General features: G+C 46.1%; 1 protein-coding gene across 1 annotated transcript in view; it reads left to right on the top strand.

Annotated features, from left to right (window-relative positions):
* DNHD1 (dynein heavy chain domain 1) overlaps positions 1-11867 on the top strand; it is a 74886-nt gene extending 63019 nt beyond the window's left edge. The window contains exons 29-41 of the mRNA XM_004389049.2: positions 12-443; positions 660-1137; positions 5688-6011; positions 6258-6410; positions 6612-6790; positions 6920-7885; positions 8092-8278; positions 8495-8617; positions 8699-8900; positions 9925-10016; positions 10187-10336; positions 10538-11337; positions 11517-11867. Of these exons, the coding sequence (XP_004389106.1) occupies positions 12-443; positions 660-1137; positions 5688-6011; positions 6258-6410; positions 6612-6790; positions 6920-7885; positions 8092-8278; positions 8495-8617; positions 8699-8900; positions 9925-10016; positions 10187-10336; positions 10538-11337; positions 11517-11867 (4437 nt within the window). The remainder of the gene's footprint in view (positions 1-11; positions 444-659; positions 1138-5687; positions 6012-6257; positions 6411-6611; positions 6791-6919; positions 7886-8091; positions 8279-8494; positions 8618-8698; positions 8901-9924; positions 10017-10186; positions 10337-10537; positions 11338-11516) is intronic.
* The last annotated feature ends 7501 nt before the right edge of the window (positions 11868-19368 follow it).

Genomic DNA, 19368 nt, shown 5'->3' with positions numbered 1-19368 from the left:
CGTCCTCCCAGGAGCTGGTGTTCTTCCCCAAGGAGAAGATGACAGACTCAGAGCTGATAAAGTTAAACATAGCTCTGAAGGCTCCAGGCATGAGTGATGCGGCCCTGCGAGCAGTAAGCATACCTGCAGCAAACCTGACAGTCTGGCTTTGGGCCGTTCTGCGCTACGGGCTGGCACAGCGCCGGGGATTGCCCACAGGTCTGCTGCTGCGGCAGGTGGAGGCGGCACTAGCTCGAGAGCAGGCCCACCTGGGCCACTACCAGTTCCAGGCTCATGAGACCTTGCAGCACAGTTTGGCCTTGACTGGGAAGATGAAGGATGCTGAAGCTTCCTACAGGCATCTGATGGAGACCCTCATTCAGGCACAGTATGGCGAATATTATAAGTGGCCCATAAAGGCTACACTGCTCACACCCATGCACTCCTGGACTACACAGCTGAAGGTAACCAGCCCCCTCCCAGATTTCCCCCCATAGGTCATTTCTGCACCACCTCCAATCCTCTGCTCATCCCTGGGCTCTCACTACGTCCGTCTGTCCCACTCGGCCCTCCTTGTCATGCTTTATCCCATACCCCAATCTGTTGCCCGTCTGCCAGACCCTCTGCTGTTGCCTTCCTCACCTTGCCTATACACTGTCTGGTCTTCCCTTCTACCCTAGAAGCTGAAGGGGCACTGCATGACTGTGTTTGGAGATGCCCTCCTGTGTTCAGCTGCCATCGTCTACCTGGGTCCCTTCCCACCATCACGGCGTCAGGAGCTATTGAACAAGTGGCTGGCTCTGTGCAAAGGCTTTCAGGAGACCCTGGGCCCAGATGATGTGGCACAGGCGCTGAAGAAGAGGCAGAAATCTGTCACCATGCCAAAGAATGCCTTGCTGCCCACACATTCTCCCTTCAGCCTTCTGTCCTTACTGAGCTCTGACTGTGAACAGCGCCAGTGGGATAGAGACATGAAGCCCCAGGCAAAGTCTGCCCGCGTGGCTGGTCTGCTTCTGCGAAGTTGCACCCGCTACTATAGTTGCCGTTGGCCTCTGCTGCTTGACCCCAGTAGCCAGGCCCTTACCTGGTTGGACCCACTGCCTCCGGAAGAGAATAGTTCCTTGGTCTCAGCCCCTACCAAGTGCAGAGGTAAGCACAGTGCTTCTGGGGTGTATGAACTGCCCAACACTCTTAGCCACATGTGATCTTCCCTTTCATAATACACTAAAGACACTAAATTTTTGTGGCCAGGGGAGCCCAGATTTCACAGTCTTATACTATATTAATAAATTTGGTCACATTTACATTTTTTGCCCATATTACAGTGATCCTAAATCTACATGGCTGACCAGTCCATGATCTTCCATTTCCCTAGTCTACTCAGCACTATCGGGGACCTGGCCAACAACTCAGAGCTTTACTACCCAAATTTATTCCATGTTCAGAAATTCTGGGGAACTATTTATATTGGCCCTGCTTGGATCAGGGACCCATCTGGTTGGAGTGTTGGATGGAACACTTCCAAGGAGAAGGAAGAGAGGGTGTATATTTCCCAGAAGAAGGAGTTGGGGGCTGTGTTGGTCAGAATGATTGACATCCACAATGGGAGGTGTATAGTAAAGTAATCTATAACATGGAGTCTATAGTCAGACTATCTAGGTTCTAATATCTCATTTGTCAGCTGTGTGACCTAAGGCAATGTACTTAACCTCTCTAAGCCTAAGTGTATTTGCCAATAAAATAGAGGTCTTAATTATACCCATCTCATAAAGTGTTATATTAAGGAAGGTAATTTATGTAAAAGGGGGTCATACAGTGCCTAATATATAAGTCCTCAAAAAAGTTAGCCATAATTACTACTAATGTATTACTGCTACCATTATTCCAGTCTCCCTCCCCTGCTCCCTTGGCTGTCCAGCACAACTTTGCATTGTCTCCATACACCATTACAGAAATACCCATTATACAGCCATTACTTGTGTAATTTTAAATGAATTCACCCTCTTTCTCATAAAAGACACTCCAAAGAAACAGCTAGGTGCTGCCTCCAATTCTGAGTCCGGGGACTCTAATATTCATTGCTCTTGATCAATTCTAGATGTGTCTGTTCGTGGCTCTATAACCTATGATAGATTACATGCTAAATCTCACCAGGCCAGCAAAATCAGGATAGCTATAATAAACTTCCTGCTTAGAAATTGGGAAAGGGCAAGAAACACACACTGTATGTTGGTCTACAGCATATATCACATAATGCCAGACACAGATAGAAAGGCAATGATTAGCATTGTAACTGGAGTGAGTTCTTAGCCAGTTTGAGTGTCCTGGGTCCTGAAGAATAGTAGAATTTTTCTTGCCTGTTGTTCCCAGGGTGTTCTGTGAAAGTAAAGTTGAGGAGGAGTCCCCTGTTTGGAGCTGTTCTGCCTAAATACTCACTTCCTGTTGGAATGGGTATAGGGGTTTGAGATTTGCTTTAAAATTAAGCAAATGTAGATCCCTTTTCACCACACTCTGGGGATTTTCTGACTAATCTTTTTTCCTGCAGATTTCATTTGTAAGGACCATATTAGCTACTGACCAATGCCAAAAATCTTGGCACACTATCATCTTTTAATTTAAACCATACCGTCATGGCTTCTGTCTCTTTGGAATGGTTCTGGGGGCTCTACCCATTCCTTCAAGCCTTAGCTTACTGTCATCTGTCTAAACCTCTTCCTTCACCTCACAGCTGTAATAAGAAATTAGTCTAATTAGGTGAATCTGCCATGGAACGTAGCCCCTATTACTTGGCTGCACCTAAATCAATTGGGGAAGGAGGACTATTATCTTTGTTAAGCAGGGGATGCATATAGAGAAATGTTTTGTAGGGAGCTGGAGGATTAGGCTTCCTTGGTTCCCAGGCTCCTCCAATATCACATAATTTCCTATTCCATGCAGCATGAGATAGAGAATTTGGTTTTCACAGATCAGCAAAGTGCATGAATATCTGATCATCTGTGGTCTGGAATTGCTTGACATGAGCAGAAAGGAGTTCCCTTAACAAAGTTTTTTTCTAGAGGTTGTTTCTTATCTAAGGCTGCAAGAAGTATGCATGCTCTAATACCTTCTACTAAGTCCACTGACGCTCAGTGGGCATATGGTCCAAATCCCATGAGGTAAGCCAACTTCTTGCACACCACATAACCTAGCCGGCTTCTTAGCATGGAAAACAAAAATCCTTATTTCCCGCATAACTTATTATATCACTTAGGAATACTCTAAGCTGCAAGTAACAAAAACCCAATTTGCCACGGCTTAAACAAATTGGGATTTATTTATTTCACATTTTAAGCAATACTGAGATGGCAGTCTAGGATTAGTGCAAGACTTCAGCATTAACTTCAAACATCCAGATTCTTTATATCTTTCTGTTCTACAATCTTTAGCAAATTGACACATCACATTATAGTAGGTGAATGGTGTCCTCAAAAAAAAAAATATGTTCACATCCTATCCCTCAGAACCTGTGAATGTGACCTTATTTGCCAAAACAGTCTTTGCAGATATAATTAAGTTAAGGACCTTGAAATAAGATTGTTTTAGTTATCTAGTGCTGCTACAATAGAAGTACCACAAGTGGGTGGCTTTAACAAAAGAAATTTATTTTCTCACAGTTTAGGAGGCTAGAAGTCCAAATCCAGAACACCAGCTCTAGGGGAAGGCTTTATCTCTCTGTTGGCTCTGGGGGAAGGTCCTTATTCCATGGTTCCTTGGCAGTCTTCATGTGATGTGGCATCTGTCTTCCCCCATCTCCGCTTCTGCTTGCTTAAACTGCTCCTTTTATATCCCAGAAGAGATTGACTTAAAACACACCCTACACTAGTACTGCCTCATTAACATAACAAAGAAAACCCTATTCCCAAATGGGATTATAACTAGAGGTATAGTAGGATTTACAGCACATATTTTTGGGGGACACATTTCAATCCATAACAGAGATCATCCTAGATTAATCTGGTGGGCCCTAAATCCAATGACAAATGTCCTTATAAGAGACAGAAGAGAAGACACAGTAACATAGAGGAGACGGCAATGTGAAGATGGTGGCAGAGATTGGAGTTATGTAGTCATAAACCAAGGAATGCTTAGAACCACCAGAAGCTGGAAGAGGCACAGAAGGATTCTCCCCTAGAGTTTTTGGAGGGAGTGAGGTCGTGCGACACCTTGATTTCAAACTTCTAGCCTCCAGAACTGTGGGAGAATAAATTTCTGTTGTTTAAAGCCACCAAGTTTACAGTAACTTGTTATGGCATCCTAGAAAACTAATACATATGTCATGGTTGCAAGATGTCTGCTACACCTCCAGGCAGCATGTCAGAGTTAGTGCCAGCCATTTCTGTCCCTTTTGTCAGGAAAATAAGAGAACTTCCAGAAGTCTGAAGAGGCAAATATGGTAGGTAGAATTTTGGGCCCCATAACCCACCTATGTCCTCTGGTGTTACTCCCATGATTATGTTACTTTACATGGGAAAAGAGACTTTGCAGTTGTAATTAAGGTTACTAATCAGTTGACCTGAATATAGAGCTATCATAGAGCTAATATAGAGCTCTGGATTATCTAGGTGTGCCCAGTGTAATCACATGAGCCCTTATAAGCAGAGAAGCGGGGTAAAGGTAATCAAAGCACAAGAAGGATTCAATGCACCATTGAAGGTGGAGCGCTCTACAGGGAAAGTGTGAGAAGAAAATGAATTCTGCCAACAACCAGTAAGCCTGGAAGAGGACTGTGAACCCCAGATGAGAACTGAAGCCCCAGCTCATACCTTGATTTTAACCCAGTGAAACCCTAAGCATAGACTTCAGCCATGCTGGGTATTGTTTTAAGCCACTAAGTTTGTGGTAATTTGTTATGCAGCAATAGAAAACAAAGACACCAAAACTGTAGACCTGGCAATGCCCACCTGCAAGGGAATCTAGGAAAAACAAGAATTTATCTTTTCCAGCGTCTGAAGTACAGGAGGCAATGGAGAAGGGGGTTGGGAATGGCTGTTGTTAGCCAACCATCTGTGTCTGCCACACCATCCATGACTTGACTAATCAAAGTTTTTGGCCTTTCCTATTTACAAGTCACTACTTTCTGGCACTGATTTCTTTATTAGTGAGGACTCTTTTAGTTGCTAGTGACAGAATTATCTTAGGCAAAAAAAAAGGAAATGCATTGGCTCTTCTACCTATAGAAAGGACAGAAATGGAGCTGATTTCAGGAATGACTAGAACCCCTCCCTGGAATGTTAGAGTAATAATGACAGCTAACACTGGTGGCACAGTGGTTAAGAGCTATGACTGCTAACCAAAAGGTTGGCAGTTCAAATCCACCTGCTCCTTGGAAATCCTGTGGGGCAGTTCTATTCTGTCCTATAGGGTCGCTATGAGTCAGACTCGACTCGATGGCAATGTTTTTTGTTTTTTTTTAAACATTTGCTGAGTGCTTACTATGTACCTGTCTACTGCTTTATATGTATTATTTAATCTTCACAGCAACCCTATGGGATAGTCACTAATATCAACCCCATTTTGCAGGTAAGGTAATTGAGTCGTAGAGAACTTAAGCAACTTTCCTAAGGTTCTTGTGAATCTTTCCTCATGAGATTGAATTACTGGGTGAACACTGCTCCCTAGGAGCCTAACTTGTTCCCTAAGAACAGCTCCTCTGCATCTTTCTGCCACAGAGAATGGCCTTACGAGCAAACAAGAGAGAGAGTGTGAAGAGGGCACAGGAGCAGAAGATGATAGTAGTGAGGACAGCAATGAGACTGAGGACAAGACAGAAGAGCAGAAGGCAGAGGAAAAGGAAAATGAAGAGGAGAAAGAAGAAAAAAAGGAAGAAGAGAAGGAGAAAAAGGGGGAGGAGAAAGAAAAAAAGAAAGAGGAGAAAGAGAATAAAGCGTCAACGCCAGCCTCTGAGACTCAGTCTCCACCTCTTCCCCACCTTACAGTGCTGTCAGGTGCTGACCCAGAGCTGGGTCGTCAGCTCCAGGAGGCAGCTGCCAATGGTGAGAACTGGTCCCCACCCACCGTGTCCCTCTTTGTCCTCCCCCATTCTGTGACCTGACAGGCCTCTCATACCCCAATCTTAACCTCAGCTCCCATCCTTCATCCCAGACACTATGTTGAAGAGTCCTGAAGGGACACTCCTAGCAGCCAGTGGGGAGCCAGTCACAGCCAGATTTTGTGCATGGGGGGTGGGGTGTTGGGTGCTGGCATGGTGGGTAGGTTGTCCTTGTCTCTCTCCCTCACAGGCTTGCCTGTGCTACTGACCAACATGGAGCTAGGCCTAGGGTGCCAAGAACTGCAATGGCTGCTGCAGCGGGAGCAACTGAGCCCACCCCAAGTGCAGCCTGGCTTCTGTCTCTATCTGAGCACTACTCTCCCCCTCAGCACCTTGGGAAAAGGTGAGGCCCAGCAGGCAGGTTGCCAGGACAGCTTTGTGGTCACACTAGGCCCCCTGGACCAGCCCTAAGAGTACTTCACTCACCCTGGCCTAGAGCAGGTATAAGACTGTAGTAGGGAACCAAACTCCCTGTGCACCCCGCCCCCTGGCTCTGCCAAGGAGAAGTGGTTAAGTGGTTAAGCATCTCCCATGTAACCCCTAGTGCTAGGCTGTGACTTGCTGAAGGGGCTGAATGTGCTGGATCTGGGCCTAAACATGGACATACTAGAAGAACAGATGCTGCATGAAGTTTTGTGCATAGAGCGTCCTGAGCTCAAGACCCGCTGGCAAGAACTAATGAACAGAGCCTTGGATATTTGCAAAGCTGTAGAGGCTGCTGAGGTGCTTGGGGGCTTAGTCTATGGGTTGGGATGAGTATCGGAGGGGCCCAGGTATGGTGGTGGGGATGATTGTAGACATCTGGGGACTTGGTGGGAAAGGGCCAGAACCATGCAATGAGTGACTATGCAGGAGAAGCTGCTGACGATGCTGCTGTGCCAGAACTCAGAGAATCAGAAACCAGCCAAGTACCTGCGGAACATGGTGAGGGCCCAGGCAGAGCTATGTCAGCTACGTGCCCAGAGCGAGGAGCAAGAAGACCTGAGGCTACAGGAGATGGGGTTGTGGGCACCCTATCGGCGCGTGGTCCGGGATGGAATAGCCATAGTACAGGCCCTAAGCCCACTGCAGAACCTCCTGCCACTTTTCCGTCTGAGCCCAGAGAACTGTTTGGCAGCCACCAAGCAGGCTTTGGACAACATAAAGAAGCGTGAGACTCAGCCAGGTGAGGACATGGCCAGCCATCTGCTGCAGATGAAAACACAGCTGACCCGCCAGCTGCTAGACAGTACTGTGGCTGCACTGGGCTTGACTCGAGTGCCCTTGGTGGGTGCCTTGGGTGCTTTGGCTCTGCTGCAGGCAGCAAGAAAGGCACCAGAACTGGAGAGGCTGGCACTTTGGCCTGGACTGGCAGCTTCTCCCAGCACAGGCCACAGCCAGCATATCCCAGGTGTAGTCCGACCAGCCTGGCTAGGGCTGAGAGCCTGGCATGAATGTGGGATGTTAGAGCTGCTGCCCCCATTTGCTGGTCTGCGTGCATCCCTGGCAGGCCACTCCAAAATTTGGCAGGCTTACCTGTCACTGTCATCCACAGTGCTGGGTCCTACACCTGGGCCTGGTCCTGATCCCCTCAGCCTCCTCCAGAAGCTGATCCTGTGGCGTGTGCTGCGACCTGAGTGCCTGGCAGGTGCCTTGGCAGACTTCACCACCAGCCTCCTGGGCCGGCCCCTGGATGAAACACTTGGTGCCCCCACCATGCCCTTCGAACACAGTCGGGCTACTCAACCCATGTTGATCTTGTTGCCACCGCCTGGCCACCCTACAACCACCCTGCATCCCCTGACTGTCATCCAGAAACTAGCTGCCAAGCATAAGCAGGTTTGGGCCTAGCCTCTTGACCATAGAGTGACCTGGTGCTCCTATGGGCTGGGATGGGGTGTGTGGATTCCCCTTCCACCCCATAATTCTCATGGATCTTTTTTGATTACTCAGGGTCTTTGGGGATCATTGTGGCCTTACTCTGGGTTCCTTGGGTTACCCCAGAATCACTTTTAGTCACTCTGCCATTTGTCTATTGGTCCCAGGGGCGGAAAAATCTGCAGGTGATAGCCCTGGGCTGTGAAGCCTGGGACCCGGTCCCAGTTGTGGTCAGCACTCTATACCAGGCTATGCACAAGGGGCACTGGCTGGTGCTGGATAACTGTCATCTGATGCCCCACTGGCCGAAAGAGCTACTACGGCCCTTGCTGAGTCTGTTTGACGGAGCTAAGGGTGGGTCTGCTGCCTAGGTATGGCTTCTGGGACTCTGTCTACCCTACCGCTTGGCCTGAGCTTGAATTCTCAGGCCCCATGGCTGATTCCCTAGCCCCAAGCCTGTTCCCTTGGCTTTAAGTCTGACTGCTGACCCCTCAGCCTCAAGCCTAATCCTCAGACCTGTGTCTGACCCCTCACCCCAGGCCTGATCTCAGCCCCATTTCTGACCCCTAGTGGTCTCGGACTTGGAGTTGGAACTGCTTTTAGCTCAACCTGCAAGCAGGAATGTGAGCGTTGTCCACAGGGATTTCCGTCTTTGGCTTATTGTATCTGCAGAGGCTATTGCTTCCTTGCCAGGTGAGGCGCCTCCCCTTACAGGCTTTCATATTGAAGAGGGCAACTGTGATGTGCTAACTCAGTACTCTCCTTTCTCCCCAGTTGTGCTCACTCAGCACTCCATGCCTGTTTTCTGGGACCAGTCCCTGGAGCTGGGCCATGTCCTGATTGACAGTGTGGAGCTAGCCCAGCAGGGCCTCTGCATGCCACCCACAACCCAGGCACTGCCTCTGCTCCTCCTACATGGCCTCCTGCTCCACCGTCAGCTCTATGGACTGAGGCTGCAGGCACACAGGGGGCGCTGGTGAGTAGGCCAATTATTCAACCTAGTCAGTGGATTAGTCACTCAGCAAACATTGAATATCTTCCCCTCATCGGGATAAGACAAGTTTATCTCTGGGGTGCTGCAAAGTGTATGGGCAAGGAGAAGTCAAGGAAGGCTTCTCTCAGGACTTCGGGATCTCGCTTTGAATTTCGTCTGGAAAGCAGAGGCAGATCTGGTGGGGATGGGGCCTTTCTGAGTAGAGAGAACTAAGCTTAACAGGAGGGAGAAGACATCAGTGTGATTGAAGTGGACATTCTGGGGGATGAGTAGGGAGAGGTAAAACTGGTCATAAAGGACCTTATAACCATGGCAAGGGGCCGAATTTTATTCTGAGGACAATTGGAAGCCACTAAAGGGTTTTAGGTAGAAGAAATATGATCCTATTAGTCTGTTATAAAGATCACTCTGGCTGCAGTGTGAATGGACCATCGTGGGCAGGGCTGAAGGCAAGCAGGGAGTTTTAGGAGGCTGTGGCAGTCTCCAAGGGAGGAGATAGTGATATTGGTGATATGGGCACCCGGGGTAGCACAAATAGTTAAGCACTTGACTACTAGCCAAAAGGTTGGCAGTTCAAACCCACCCAGAGGTGTCTCAGGAGACAGTCCTGACGATCTGCTTCCAAAAGGTCACAGCCTTGAAAACCCTATGGAGCAGTTCTACTCTGTACACACGAGATCACCATGAGTGAGAATCAACTTGAAGCAGCTAACAAGTCAACTAACAACAAGTTATAGTGAGGATAGAGAGTAAATATGGGGTGGGGAGGTCAGTGAGGATGAAGGAGGAATCAAGGATGGCTTCCAGATTTCTGCCTTGGAGAGCTGGGTGGCTGGTGGTACCAGTCAGTGGGATAGGAGGTAGAACAGATTTCGTGGAGAAATGATTTCAGTTTGAAATAAAGTTGTATTTGAGGTGAGCCCTTATGACTGGGGAGCTCAGGTAAAGATTTGAGAGTCTTCAGCACATGGATGGCATTAGAAACTCTTCCTGCTCCCGTCCCCAGGAATCAAGACACCCTGACCCAGGTCCTTCAGACCCAGAGCCAACTGTGGGCCAGGCTCAGTAATCCCAATGCTGCCATGCAGGAGCTGGCTGGTGAGACTTTTGCTATCCCTCATGCAGTTAGACATCAGCCCCCAGGATAGCCTGTAAAGAGGTGTGGGGTAGGGTACTGAGAGATTGGGACGTAATTCACAACTTTGTTTGGGGGTGGGGAAAACTGGAGGGGATGAACTGGAACTGAGGGGCTCTGACCTCATCCTCAGCTTCGGTTTTCTATGGAGGTCCTGTGGGGGATGTGGAGGACAGGGAGGCCCTGATTAGCCTCACTGAAGCCTGCCTGAGCCCTAGTAGTGGGAGCTGGACCTACCCACAAACACCCCAGCATCTACTGGCCACTCTGATGCCCAGCCCAGGTAAGCCACCGTCTGGTATCTGTGTTGGGGTGGGGGAGGAGTGCAGTGTAATGTATGTGGACAACAGTACCAATAAAGGTATATGAGGCGGCAATATTCACACACTTATGGCAATGATGGGGTAAAGGGCCGAAAGGCCTACCCCCTCCGTCTGGGGTGGGGAAGTCCACCTGTCTCTCATCTCTCACCTCCACTCCCAAGACCTAGGGGAGCTGGATGCTATGGCAGAGTGCAAGGCCCGGGTGCACCTACTGCCCACACCACCCGAACCCCGGACCTGTGGACTAAGTGCGGGCCCCCAGTCCTGGCTGTTGCGACGCCAAAGTCGCGCTCTCCTGAGCGCGCTGCAGCGGAGTTCACCCACTTGGGTTCCTGAGGTTCGCGGAGGCGCGGGGCGCACGGAGCGGCGGCTGCGGCAACGCCTAGTGCAGGTCTCGCTGAGACTGGAGTCATTGCAAGCTCTGCTGGCCGCGAACACTCACCAAGGCGAGCCTGGCGCCCCAGGGGCGGTGCTGGGGCCGGATGCGCGGCGGCCTCTGGAGGGCCTCCTAGAGACCGAGGCACTGGAGCTGAGCAAGCTGGTGGGCACGCTGCAACGCGACCTTGACTGCCTGTTGCAGCAGCTGAAGGGCGCGCCCCCGTGCGCTTCCCGGCGCTGTATTGCGGTGGCCCGGGCTCTCTGGACTGGCCGCCTACCCCCACCTTGGCGACTCCATGCGCCCGCCGGCCCGCAACAGCCCTGGCACTGGCTGCGACAGCTGTCGCGCCGTGGGCAGCTGTTGACCCGCTACCTAAGTGTGAGCGCCGGCACCGAAGTACCAGAGCGCGTCTTCCACCTGTCAGCCTTTTCCCACCCGCGCCGCCTGCTGCTGGCACTGCGTTGGGAGGCTGCTCTGGACTCGTATCCGTCCAGCCCGAATTTCCCTGGTAGTCAAGGTTCCGGCTCCACTCACTGTCCCCATAAACGTCAGGAGCTGAACAGCAACCCTCTGCATCTCAAGGTATTCGCGCCGCCCCTTCGCTTCCGATACCGCCCTTCAAAGCCCTAGACTCCACCTTACAGTTATCCCATCGCGCCTGTTCCTGATCTTGTCCCTCCGGTGACCTCACCCAGTTCTCCCACCCTGCTCCAAGATCCCCAGCTTCTTAGCCTTGCCTAACCAGTCTCTGGCGCTCCCAGGTGGAGAACGTTCCAAATCCCACTGTTCCAGAGATGGGGCTGCTGCTGATCGGGCTACAGCTCCTGAATGCCGAGTGGGACCCGATAGCTGGGGCTGTGCAGGACAGTCCCTCCAGCCAACCCAGCCCTCTGCCTCCAGTCAGCGTCAGCGCGCAGGCCCGGGTCGCAAATGACCTGCCTACTACAGGTGGCCTCGCTGTGTACTCCTGCCCTGTGTACATGGAAGGGCCCCTTGGCATCACGAGGCTGCACAGCAGGAACATCCTGATGCACTTGCCCCTCCCCACGAAGCTCAGCCCCGCCATCTGTGCCCAACGGAGAGTTCATGCGTGCAGCCCACCCCTGTCCTGAGCCCTCAACCAAAATAAAGTTGAGTGATTCCACGAAAGGCTTCTGAGATTTGCAAGAAGAGTGGGGTGTGTGCGCCTAGAACGTGAGGTACTGAGGGGAGAGCCCAGTGTGGGCACGACTGAGGCAACAGGAGGGTATGCACATGGGAGAGGAGGTAAAAGAGGGTGTATGCCCTGCAACTAGAGAGAGGGGAGAGTGGGCACACGGAAGGGAGAGTGTCCTGGTGTTTGACCTGACAATGACCAACACCTAGAATCCTTAATCCTTGTCCAGCTCTCTACTGTGGTCTCAGCACTGTGCTAAATCCACAAGTAGGATTTTTGTAGGGAGAACATTAGAATTCAAAATGTTTTTCAAAGTTATCTAATGGTATTATTGGGAGTCATCCCTTCCCTAGTCTCTGAGTGAGCCATACACACAAGATACACAAGGTCCTGTGTTGATTCAACAATTCTTTACTGAGCACCCCTCTGAGCCAGGTGTTTCACCAGGAACCGGTAAAGTTGTTTTAATGTAAGGAGATAGGCAAGAGAAGGTCAACATTTAAATAAGTTAACTTTATTTTTAAGTGCTATAAAGAAAATAAAACAGGGTGATGTGTTAGAGAGTAGCTAGAAGGGAGCAGTCAATATAGTTCAGATGGTGTGGGGTAAAGAATTTAGTTTACCCGAAGAATCTGGTCTTTGTCCTTGGTTCCTGAGAAATAACCTGTAAAATTTTGGAACTTCTCTAATGATAGAAGTGTATTTTATTTATAAGGGCCACTCTCACTTCCAGGATTTCCCCTTCTAAATTTTTAGCTGCCCTACCAGCCCTTAACTCTGTCCTCTGCTACTCTGTGGCAGTAAAACAAACAAACAAACAAACAAACAAAAACCCATTGCCATTAATTCTAACTGTGATTTTTGACCTTTGGAGCTGGGGTGGGGTGGAGTTGGGAAACACCTTCACAAGATCACAAAATCACAATTCTTACCCATTGAAGTTAAGTTGAGGTCTTTCAAGGGTACATTCTCATCTAGTTTCTGCCTGCTTTTGGTCACTTTCCAGGGCCTTCAAAGTTTTTTGGTTTATATTTTGTTCAGATTTTATAGTTAATTGTGGGATAACTGGGCTGATAAATTCACTCGGAATCAGGAAACAAGACTCACATTTACATCTGTAAGGGAACACTGGTAAGAAAATTCTTCCCAGAATTTTTTGTGGTAGCAAGAATTTGAAGATAACCTAGATGTCCTTAGCTGGAGGAATGTTGTTGTTGTTGTTAGGTGCCGTTCAGTCGGTTCTGATGCATAACGACGCTGTGTACAATAGAACAAAACACTGCCTGGTCCTGTGCCATCCTCAGAATCCTTGCTATGCTTAAGTCCATAGCGTCTGGGGGAATGGATATGTTAAATGTTCTAACTACACACTTTGGAATACTAAGCAGACGTCACGCGCAATTCATTCATTCAATTATTTACCGAATACCTAACATGTGCCAGGTATGTACTAGATTCTAGGGACACAGCATTGAGTGAAACAGATCAAGTCCCTGCTGTCTTGGAATTTACATTCTAGTGTGGGGACATATACAATAATCATATAAACATGCAATAACAAAGGTGGTAGGTTCTTTGGAGAGGTGGTATTTGAACAGAGACCCAAATGAAGTGAGGAAGTGAGCCATGTAGATATCTGGGGGAAGAGTATTCCAGGCAGATGGAAGAGTAAGTAAAATGAGCAGGCCTACAGTGTTCAATAAATAGCAACAGAGATAGTGTAGCTGGAGAGATGTGAGTGAATTAGGCGAGTGTTAAAGAAATAAGGTCAGAGAGGTAATTGGAATCCAGATAACAGAAAGGAGTTGTAGGCCACTGTAAGGACTTTGCATCCTATTATGAATGAGACAGGAAGTCATTAGAGCATTTTGAGAAGAGGAAACAGTGAGTTATAGGTCCATATAACAACGTGAATGGAAGTACTGTGTTGAATAAAAAAGTAAGATTTATAGCATAATATCATTTATGCTCACTCATGAACATACATACAAAAGTCCCACACAAAATATTATCAAACTGATATTTGTAGTATATAAGAGAATAATAATCTACTAAGTTGATTTTATTCCAAGAATTCAAGGCTAATTTCACATATGAAAATGATTCTGTTATTTGCTACATTGACAGAATAAAGAAAAAAAAATTATATGATCTTCTCTATTTACAAGCATTGGACAGAAGTTAAAATCTAATTCATGGTAAAAATAATAGCAAACTGAAAAGCACACCATTAATCTGACAGAGAATGTTTCCAAAAACCTTACTGGAAATATCACACTAATAACGAAATGATGAAAGATTTTCCTTGAGTTTGAGAATGAGAAAAGGACACTCACCAATACAACTTCTGTTGAACATAGTAATGGATCTCCTGGCCAGTGGAGTAAGGAAAGAAAAAGAAATAAATGAGATAGAATTGGAAAGGAAGAAATAAAATTGTGATTATTTGGAAAAGATATGAGTATGTAAAAAATCAAAAAGAATCTATAGATAACTTATTAGGATTAAGAAGTGAGGTGAGCAAGGTTGCTGCTCCATGGTAAACAGACAGAAATTGGTTGTATTTCAATATACAGCAAGCAGAAAATGAAAAAGATCCCATCTGCAATTCATTTTTCAGAAGAGTAAATACCTAAGGATAAATATAACAAAAGATGTGCAAGACCTTTACATATACATCTATGAAACATTATTGAGAGCAATCAAAGAAATGGAGCATATAGACCATGGAATTGGAAGATTCAGTATTATACATATATCAATTCTCCCCAAATGATTTAGTGGGATCTGTCACAATCAAAATGTAACTGATAAAATGAATATTACGACTTTCTGATGTGAGTTTTTTCCACAATTAAGATTCAAATTCATAAGATAGGTGGGAAGTGTTGACGAGCATCTGGCAAGATAATTAAATGTTTGAAACACCCTGAAAGAAACAAAGTTTTTGTGATCAAGAGTAAAGTGGATAGGATGCCCAGAGAAGACAAATTAGCCAGAGTTGTCATCGTTGTTAGGTGCCACCAAGTCGGTTCACTCACAGGGACCCTATGTACAACAGGACAAAACACTGCCCTGTCCTGCACCATTCTCACAATCATTGTTACGCTTGAGCCCACTGTTGCAGCCACTGTGTCAATCCATCTAGTTGAAGGTCTTCTTCTTTTTCGCTGACCCTCTACTTTATCAAGCATGATGTCCTTCTCCAGGGACTGGTCCCTCCTGACATCATGTCCAAAGTACATGAGACGAAGTCTCGCCATCCTTGCTTCTCATGAACACCCTGGCTGTACTTCTTAGAAGACAGATTTGTTTGTTCTTTTGGCAATCCATGGTATATTCAATATTCTTCGCCAACACCACAATTCAAAGGCATCAATTCTTCTTCAGTCTTCCTTATTCATCATCCAGCTTTCCCAGGCATATGAGGCGACTGAAAACAACATGGCTTGGGTCAGGTGACATCTTTGCTTTTCAACACTTCAAGGAGGTTGTTTGAAGCCGATTTGCCCAATGCAATGCATGTTTTGATTTCTTGACTGCTGCTTCCGTGGGTGTTGATTGTGGTTCCAAGTAAAATGAAATCCTTGACAACTTCAATCTTTTCTCTGTTTATCATGATGTCGCTTATTGGTCCAATTGTGAGGATTTTTGTTTCCTGTATGTTGAGGTGTAATCCATACTAAAGACTGTGGTCTTTCATCTTCATAAGTAAGTGCTTCAAGTCCTCTACTTTCAGCAAGCAAGGTTCTGTCATCTGCATAACACAGGTTGTTCATGAGTCTTCCTCAAATCCTGATGCCCCATTCTCCTTCATATAGTCCAGCTTCCCAGATTATCTGCTCAGCATACAGATTGAATAGGTATGGTGAAAGGATATAACCCTGCTGCGCACCTTTCTTGACTTTAAACCATGCAGTATCTCCTTGTTCTGTTCAAACTATTGCCTCTTGATCCATGTACAGATTCCTCATGGGCACAATTAAGTGTTCTGGAATTCCCATTCTTTGTAATGTTATCCATAATTTGTTACGATCCACATATCAAATGCCTTTGCGTAGTCAGTAAAACACAGGTAAACATCTTTCTGATACTCTCTGCTTTCAGCCAGGATCCATCTGACATTAGCAATGATATCCCTGGTTCCGCATCCTCTTCTAAATATGGCCTGAATTTATGGCAGTTCCCTGTTGATATACTGCTGTAGCCACTTCTGAATGATCTCCAGCAAAATTTTCCTTGCATGTGATATTAACGATATTCGATAATTTCTGCATTTGGTTGGAGCACCTTTCTTGGGAATAGGCATAAATATGGATCTCTTCCAGCCGGTTGGCCAGGTAGCTGTATTCCAAATTTCTTGGCGTAAGCACTTCCAGCGCTGCATCCGTTTGTTGAAACATCTCAGTTGGTACTCTGTCAATTCCTGGAGTCTTGTTTTTCACCAGTGCCTTCAGTGCAGCTTGGACTTCTTCCTTCAGTACCATCAGTTCCTGATCAAATGTTACCTCCTGAAATGGTTGAACGTCAACCAATTCTTTTTGGTATAGTGACTCTGTGTGTTCCTTCCGTCTTCTTTTGATGCTTCCTGTGTCATTCAATATTTTACCCCATAGAATCCTTCAGTATTACAACTGAGGCTTGAATTTTTTCTTCAGTTCTTTCAGTTTGAGAAATGCTGAGTGTGTTCTTCCCTTCTGGTTTTCTATCTCCAGGTCTTTGCACGTCATCAAAATACTTTACTTTGTCTTCTCAAGCTGCCCTTTGAAATCTTCTGTTCAGCTCTTTTACTTCATCGTTTTTTTCCTTTTGCTTTAGCTACTTGACATTCAAGAGCAAGTTTCAGAGTCTCGTCTGACATCCATTTTGGTCTTTTCTTTCTCTCCTGTCTTTTTAATGACCTCTTGGTTTCTTCATATATGATGTCCTTGATGTCATTCCACAACTCGTCTGGTCTTCGGTCATTATGTTCAACATGTAAAATCTGTTCTTGAGACGGTCTCTAAATTCAGGTGGGATATACTCAAGGTCATACTTTGGCTCTCGTGGATTTGTTCTAATTTTCTTCAGTTTCAACTTGAACTTGCATAGGAGTAATTGATGGTCTGATCCAGTCGGCCCCTGGCCTTGTTCTGACTGATGATATTGAGCTCTTCCATCATCTCTTTCCACAGATCTGGTCGATCTGATTCCTGTGTATTCCATCTAGCGAGGTCCGCATGTATAGTTGCCATTTATTTTGGTGAAAAAAGGTATTTGCAATGAAGAAGTCATTGGTCTTGCAAAATTCTATCATTCGATCTCCGGCATCATTTCTATCACCAAGGCCATGTTTTCCAACTACGGATCCTTCTTCTTGGTTTCCAACTTTTGCATTTCAATCACCAGTAATTATCAGTGCATCTGATTGCATGTTTGATCAATTTCAGACTGCAGAAGTTGGTAAAAATCTTCTGTTTCTTCACCTTTGGCCTTAATGGTTGGTGCATAAATTTGAATAACAGTCATATTAACTGGTCTTCCTTGTAGGCGTACGGATATTATCCTATCACTGACAGTGTTGTACTTCAGGATAGATCTTGAAACATTCTTTTTGATGATGAATGCAGTGTCATTCCTCTTCAAGTTGTCGTTCCCAGAATAGTAGACTATATGATTGTCCGATTCAGTTATCCTATTACTGACAGTGTTGTACTTCAGGATAGATCTTGAAATGTTCTTTTTGATGGTGACTGCAACACCATTCCTCTTCAAGTTGTCATTCCCAGCATAGTAGACCATATGATTGTCTGATTCAAAATGACCAATACCAGTCCATTTCAGCTCACTAATGCCTAGGATATCGATCTTTATGCATTCCACTTCATTTCTGACGATTTCCAATTTTCCTAGATTCATACTTCATGCATTCCAGGTTCCTATTATTAATGGATGTTTGCAGCTGTTTCTTCTCATTTTGAGTTGTGCCACATCAGCAAATAAAGGTCTTGAAAGCTTGACTCCATCCCTGTCATTAAGGTCAACTCTACTTCGAGGAGGCAGCTCTTCCCCACCCAGTCATATTTTGAGTGACTTCCAACCTGAGGGGCTCATCTTCCGGCACTATATCAGACAATGTTCCACTGCTATTCATAAGGTTTTCAGATTTTCCCAGTGCAATGCGTCGTTTGATTTCTTGACTGCTGCTTCCATGGGTGTTGATTGTGGATCCAAGTAAAATGAAATCCTTTACATCTCTGTATTGTCTCTGTTTATCAGGATGTTGCTTACTGGTCTAGTTGTGAGGATTTTTATTATTGTTTATTATTATCCAGGGTATATAATGCCAAAGGTTATGACAAATACCCCCAAAACTTACTAGCTTAACACAAAGGTTTATTTCTTATTCAAAGTCCAATGTGGATGTTGTTGGTCAGGCAGCTCTCCTCTAAGCAGTGGCTCAGGTATCCAAACTTCTATGCTATGACTCCATCACCTTCAAAACATGTGCTTCTAGGTCACCCTAATAGGCAGGGATGGGGGTGGGAATATACGGAGAAGGATCATCCACCCTTAAGTGCCTTCTACTCACTTTCCATTAGTGAGAATTACTCACATATCCCAGTCGAGATGCAAGGGAGCTAGAATATGTAGTTTAACTCTGTGCCCAGAAGAGGAAATTTTGGTGAGCATCTAGCCAGTTTCTTCTACAGAAGAAAAGGTAAAGTCGGTATGGAAATATCCAAGATAAAAATGAGCTCAACAAGGAAGGAGTATTCTAGGAAGATGGAGTAGAAAATGTGTAAAGACTCTGAAGCATAAAAAGCTTGGAATGCTTGAGGAATTAGAAGAAAGCCTGTGTGGCTGAATGAAGTTTTGCGAGAAAGAGGAGTGGATTAAGATGTAGTTGGAGAGGGAGGCCTGGACAAGATCACATAAGACCTGGTAAGAAGGAGTCTCTACACCCTCTCCTCACTTACTGACATGGTTAGTTAGGTTCCAAAGAAGGGGTCATTATGTGAAATCGATGTTATGTGAAAATGGAGGATCACCACATCAGACCACAAAATACATACAGGTCATTACATAACTGCCAAATTGTATCATTACATAACTGCCAAACCACTGAGAATCATGGTCCAGCCAAGCTGACACATAACCTTAACCATCAAAGCCAGCTCCTCAATGCTTGTTACTGCCAGATGTGCATCATTAATGCACAAAATATGCAGATAGTAGATTTTTTATTGTTGTCGTAAATGTGAAATGTCAGATGATGAGATAGTCGATAAGTGAGAAGAAGGTATATTTTATTCTCAGAGCAATGAGAGTTCACTGAAGGATTTTAAGCAGAGAAGTGACATAATCTGATTTACGTTTTAAAAAGATCACTTGGCTGTTTGGAAATTGAATTGCTTTGGCTGCAGGAATGGAAGCAATTAAACCAGTAAGCATGTGACAGTAGTAGTCAAATGTCT

Source organism: Trichechus manatus, unplaced genomic scaffold (assembly GCF_000243295.1).
Source record: "Trichechus manatus latirostris isolate Lorelei unplaced genomic scaffold, TriManLat1.0 scaffold00232, whole genome shotgun sequence".
NCBI lineage: Eukaryota > Metazoa > Chordata > Mammalia > Sirenia > Trichechidae > Trichechus > Trichechus manatus.
Note: the sequence above shows the minus strand (reverse complement) of the source record. Positions and strands in the feature narration are given on the sequence as shown.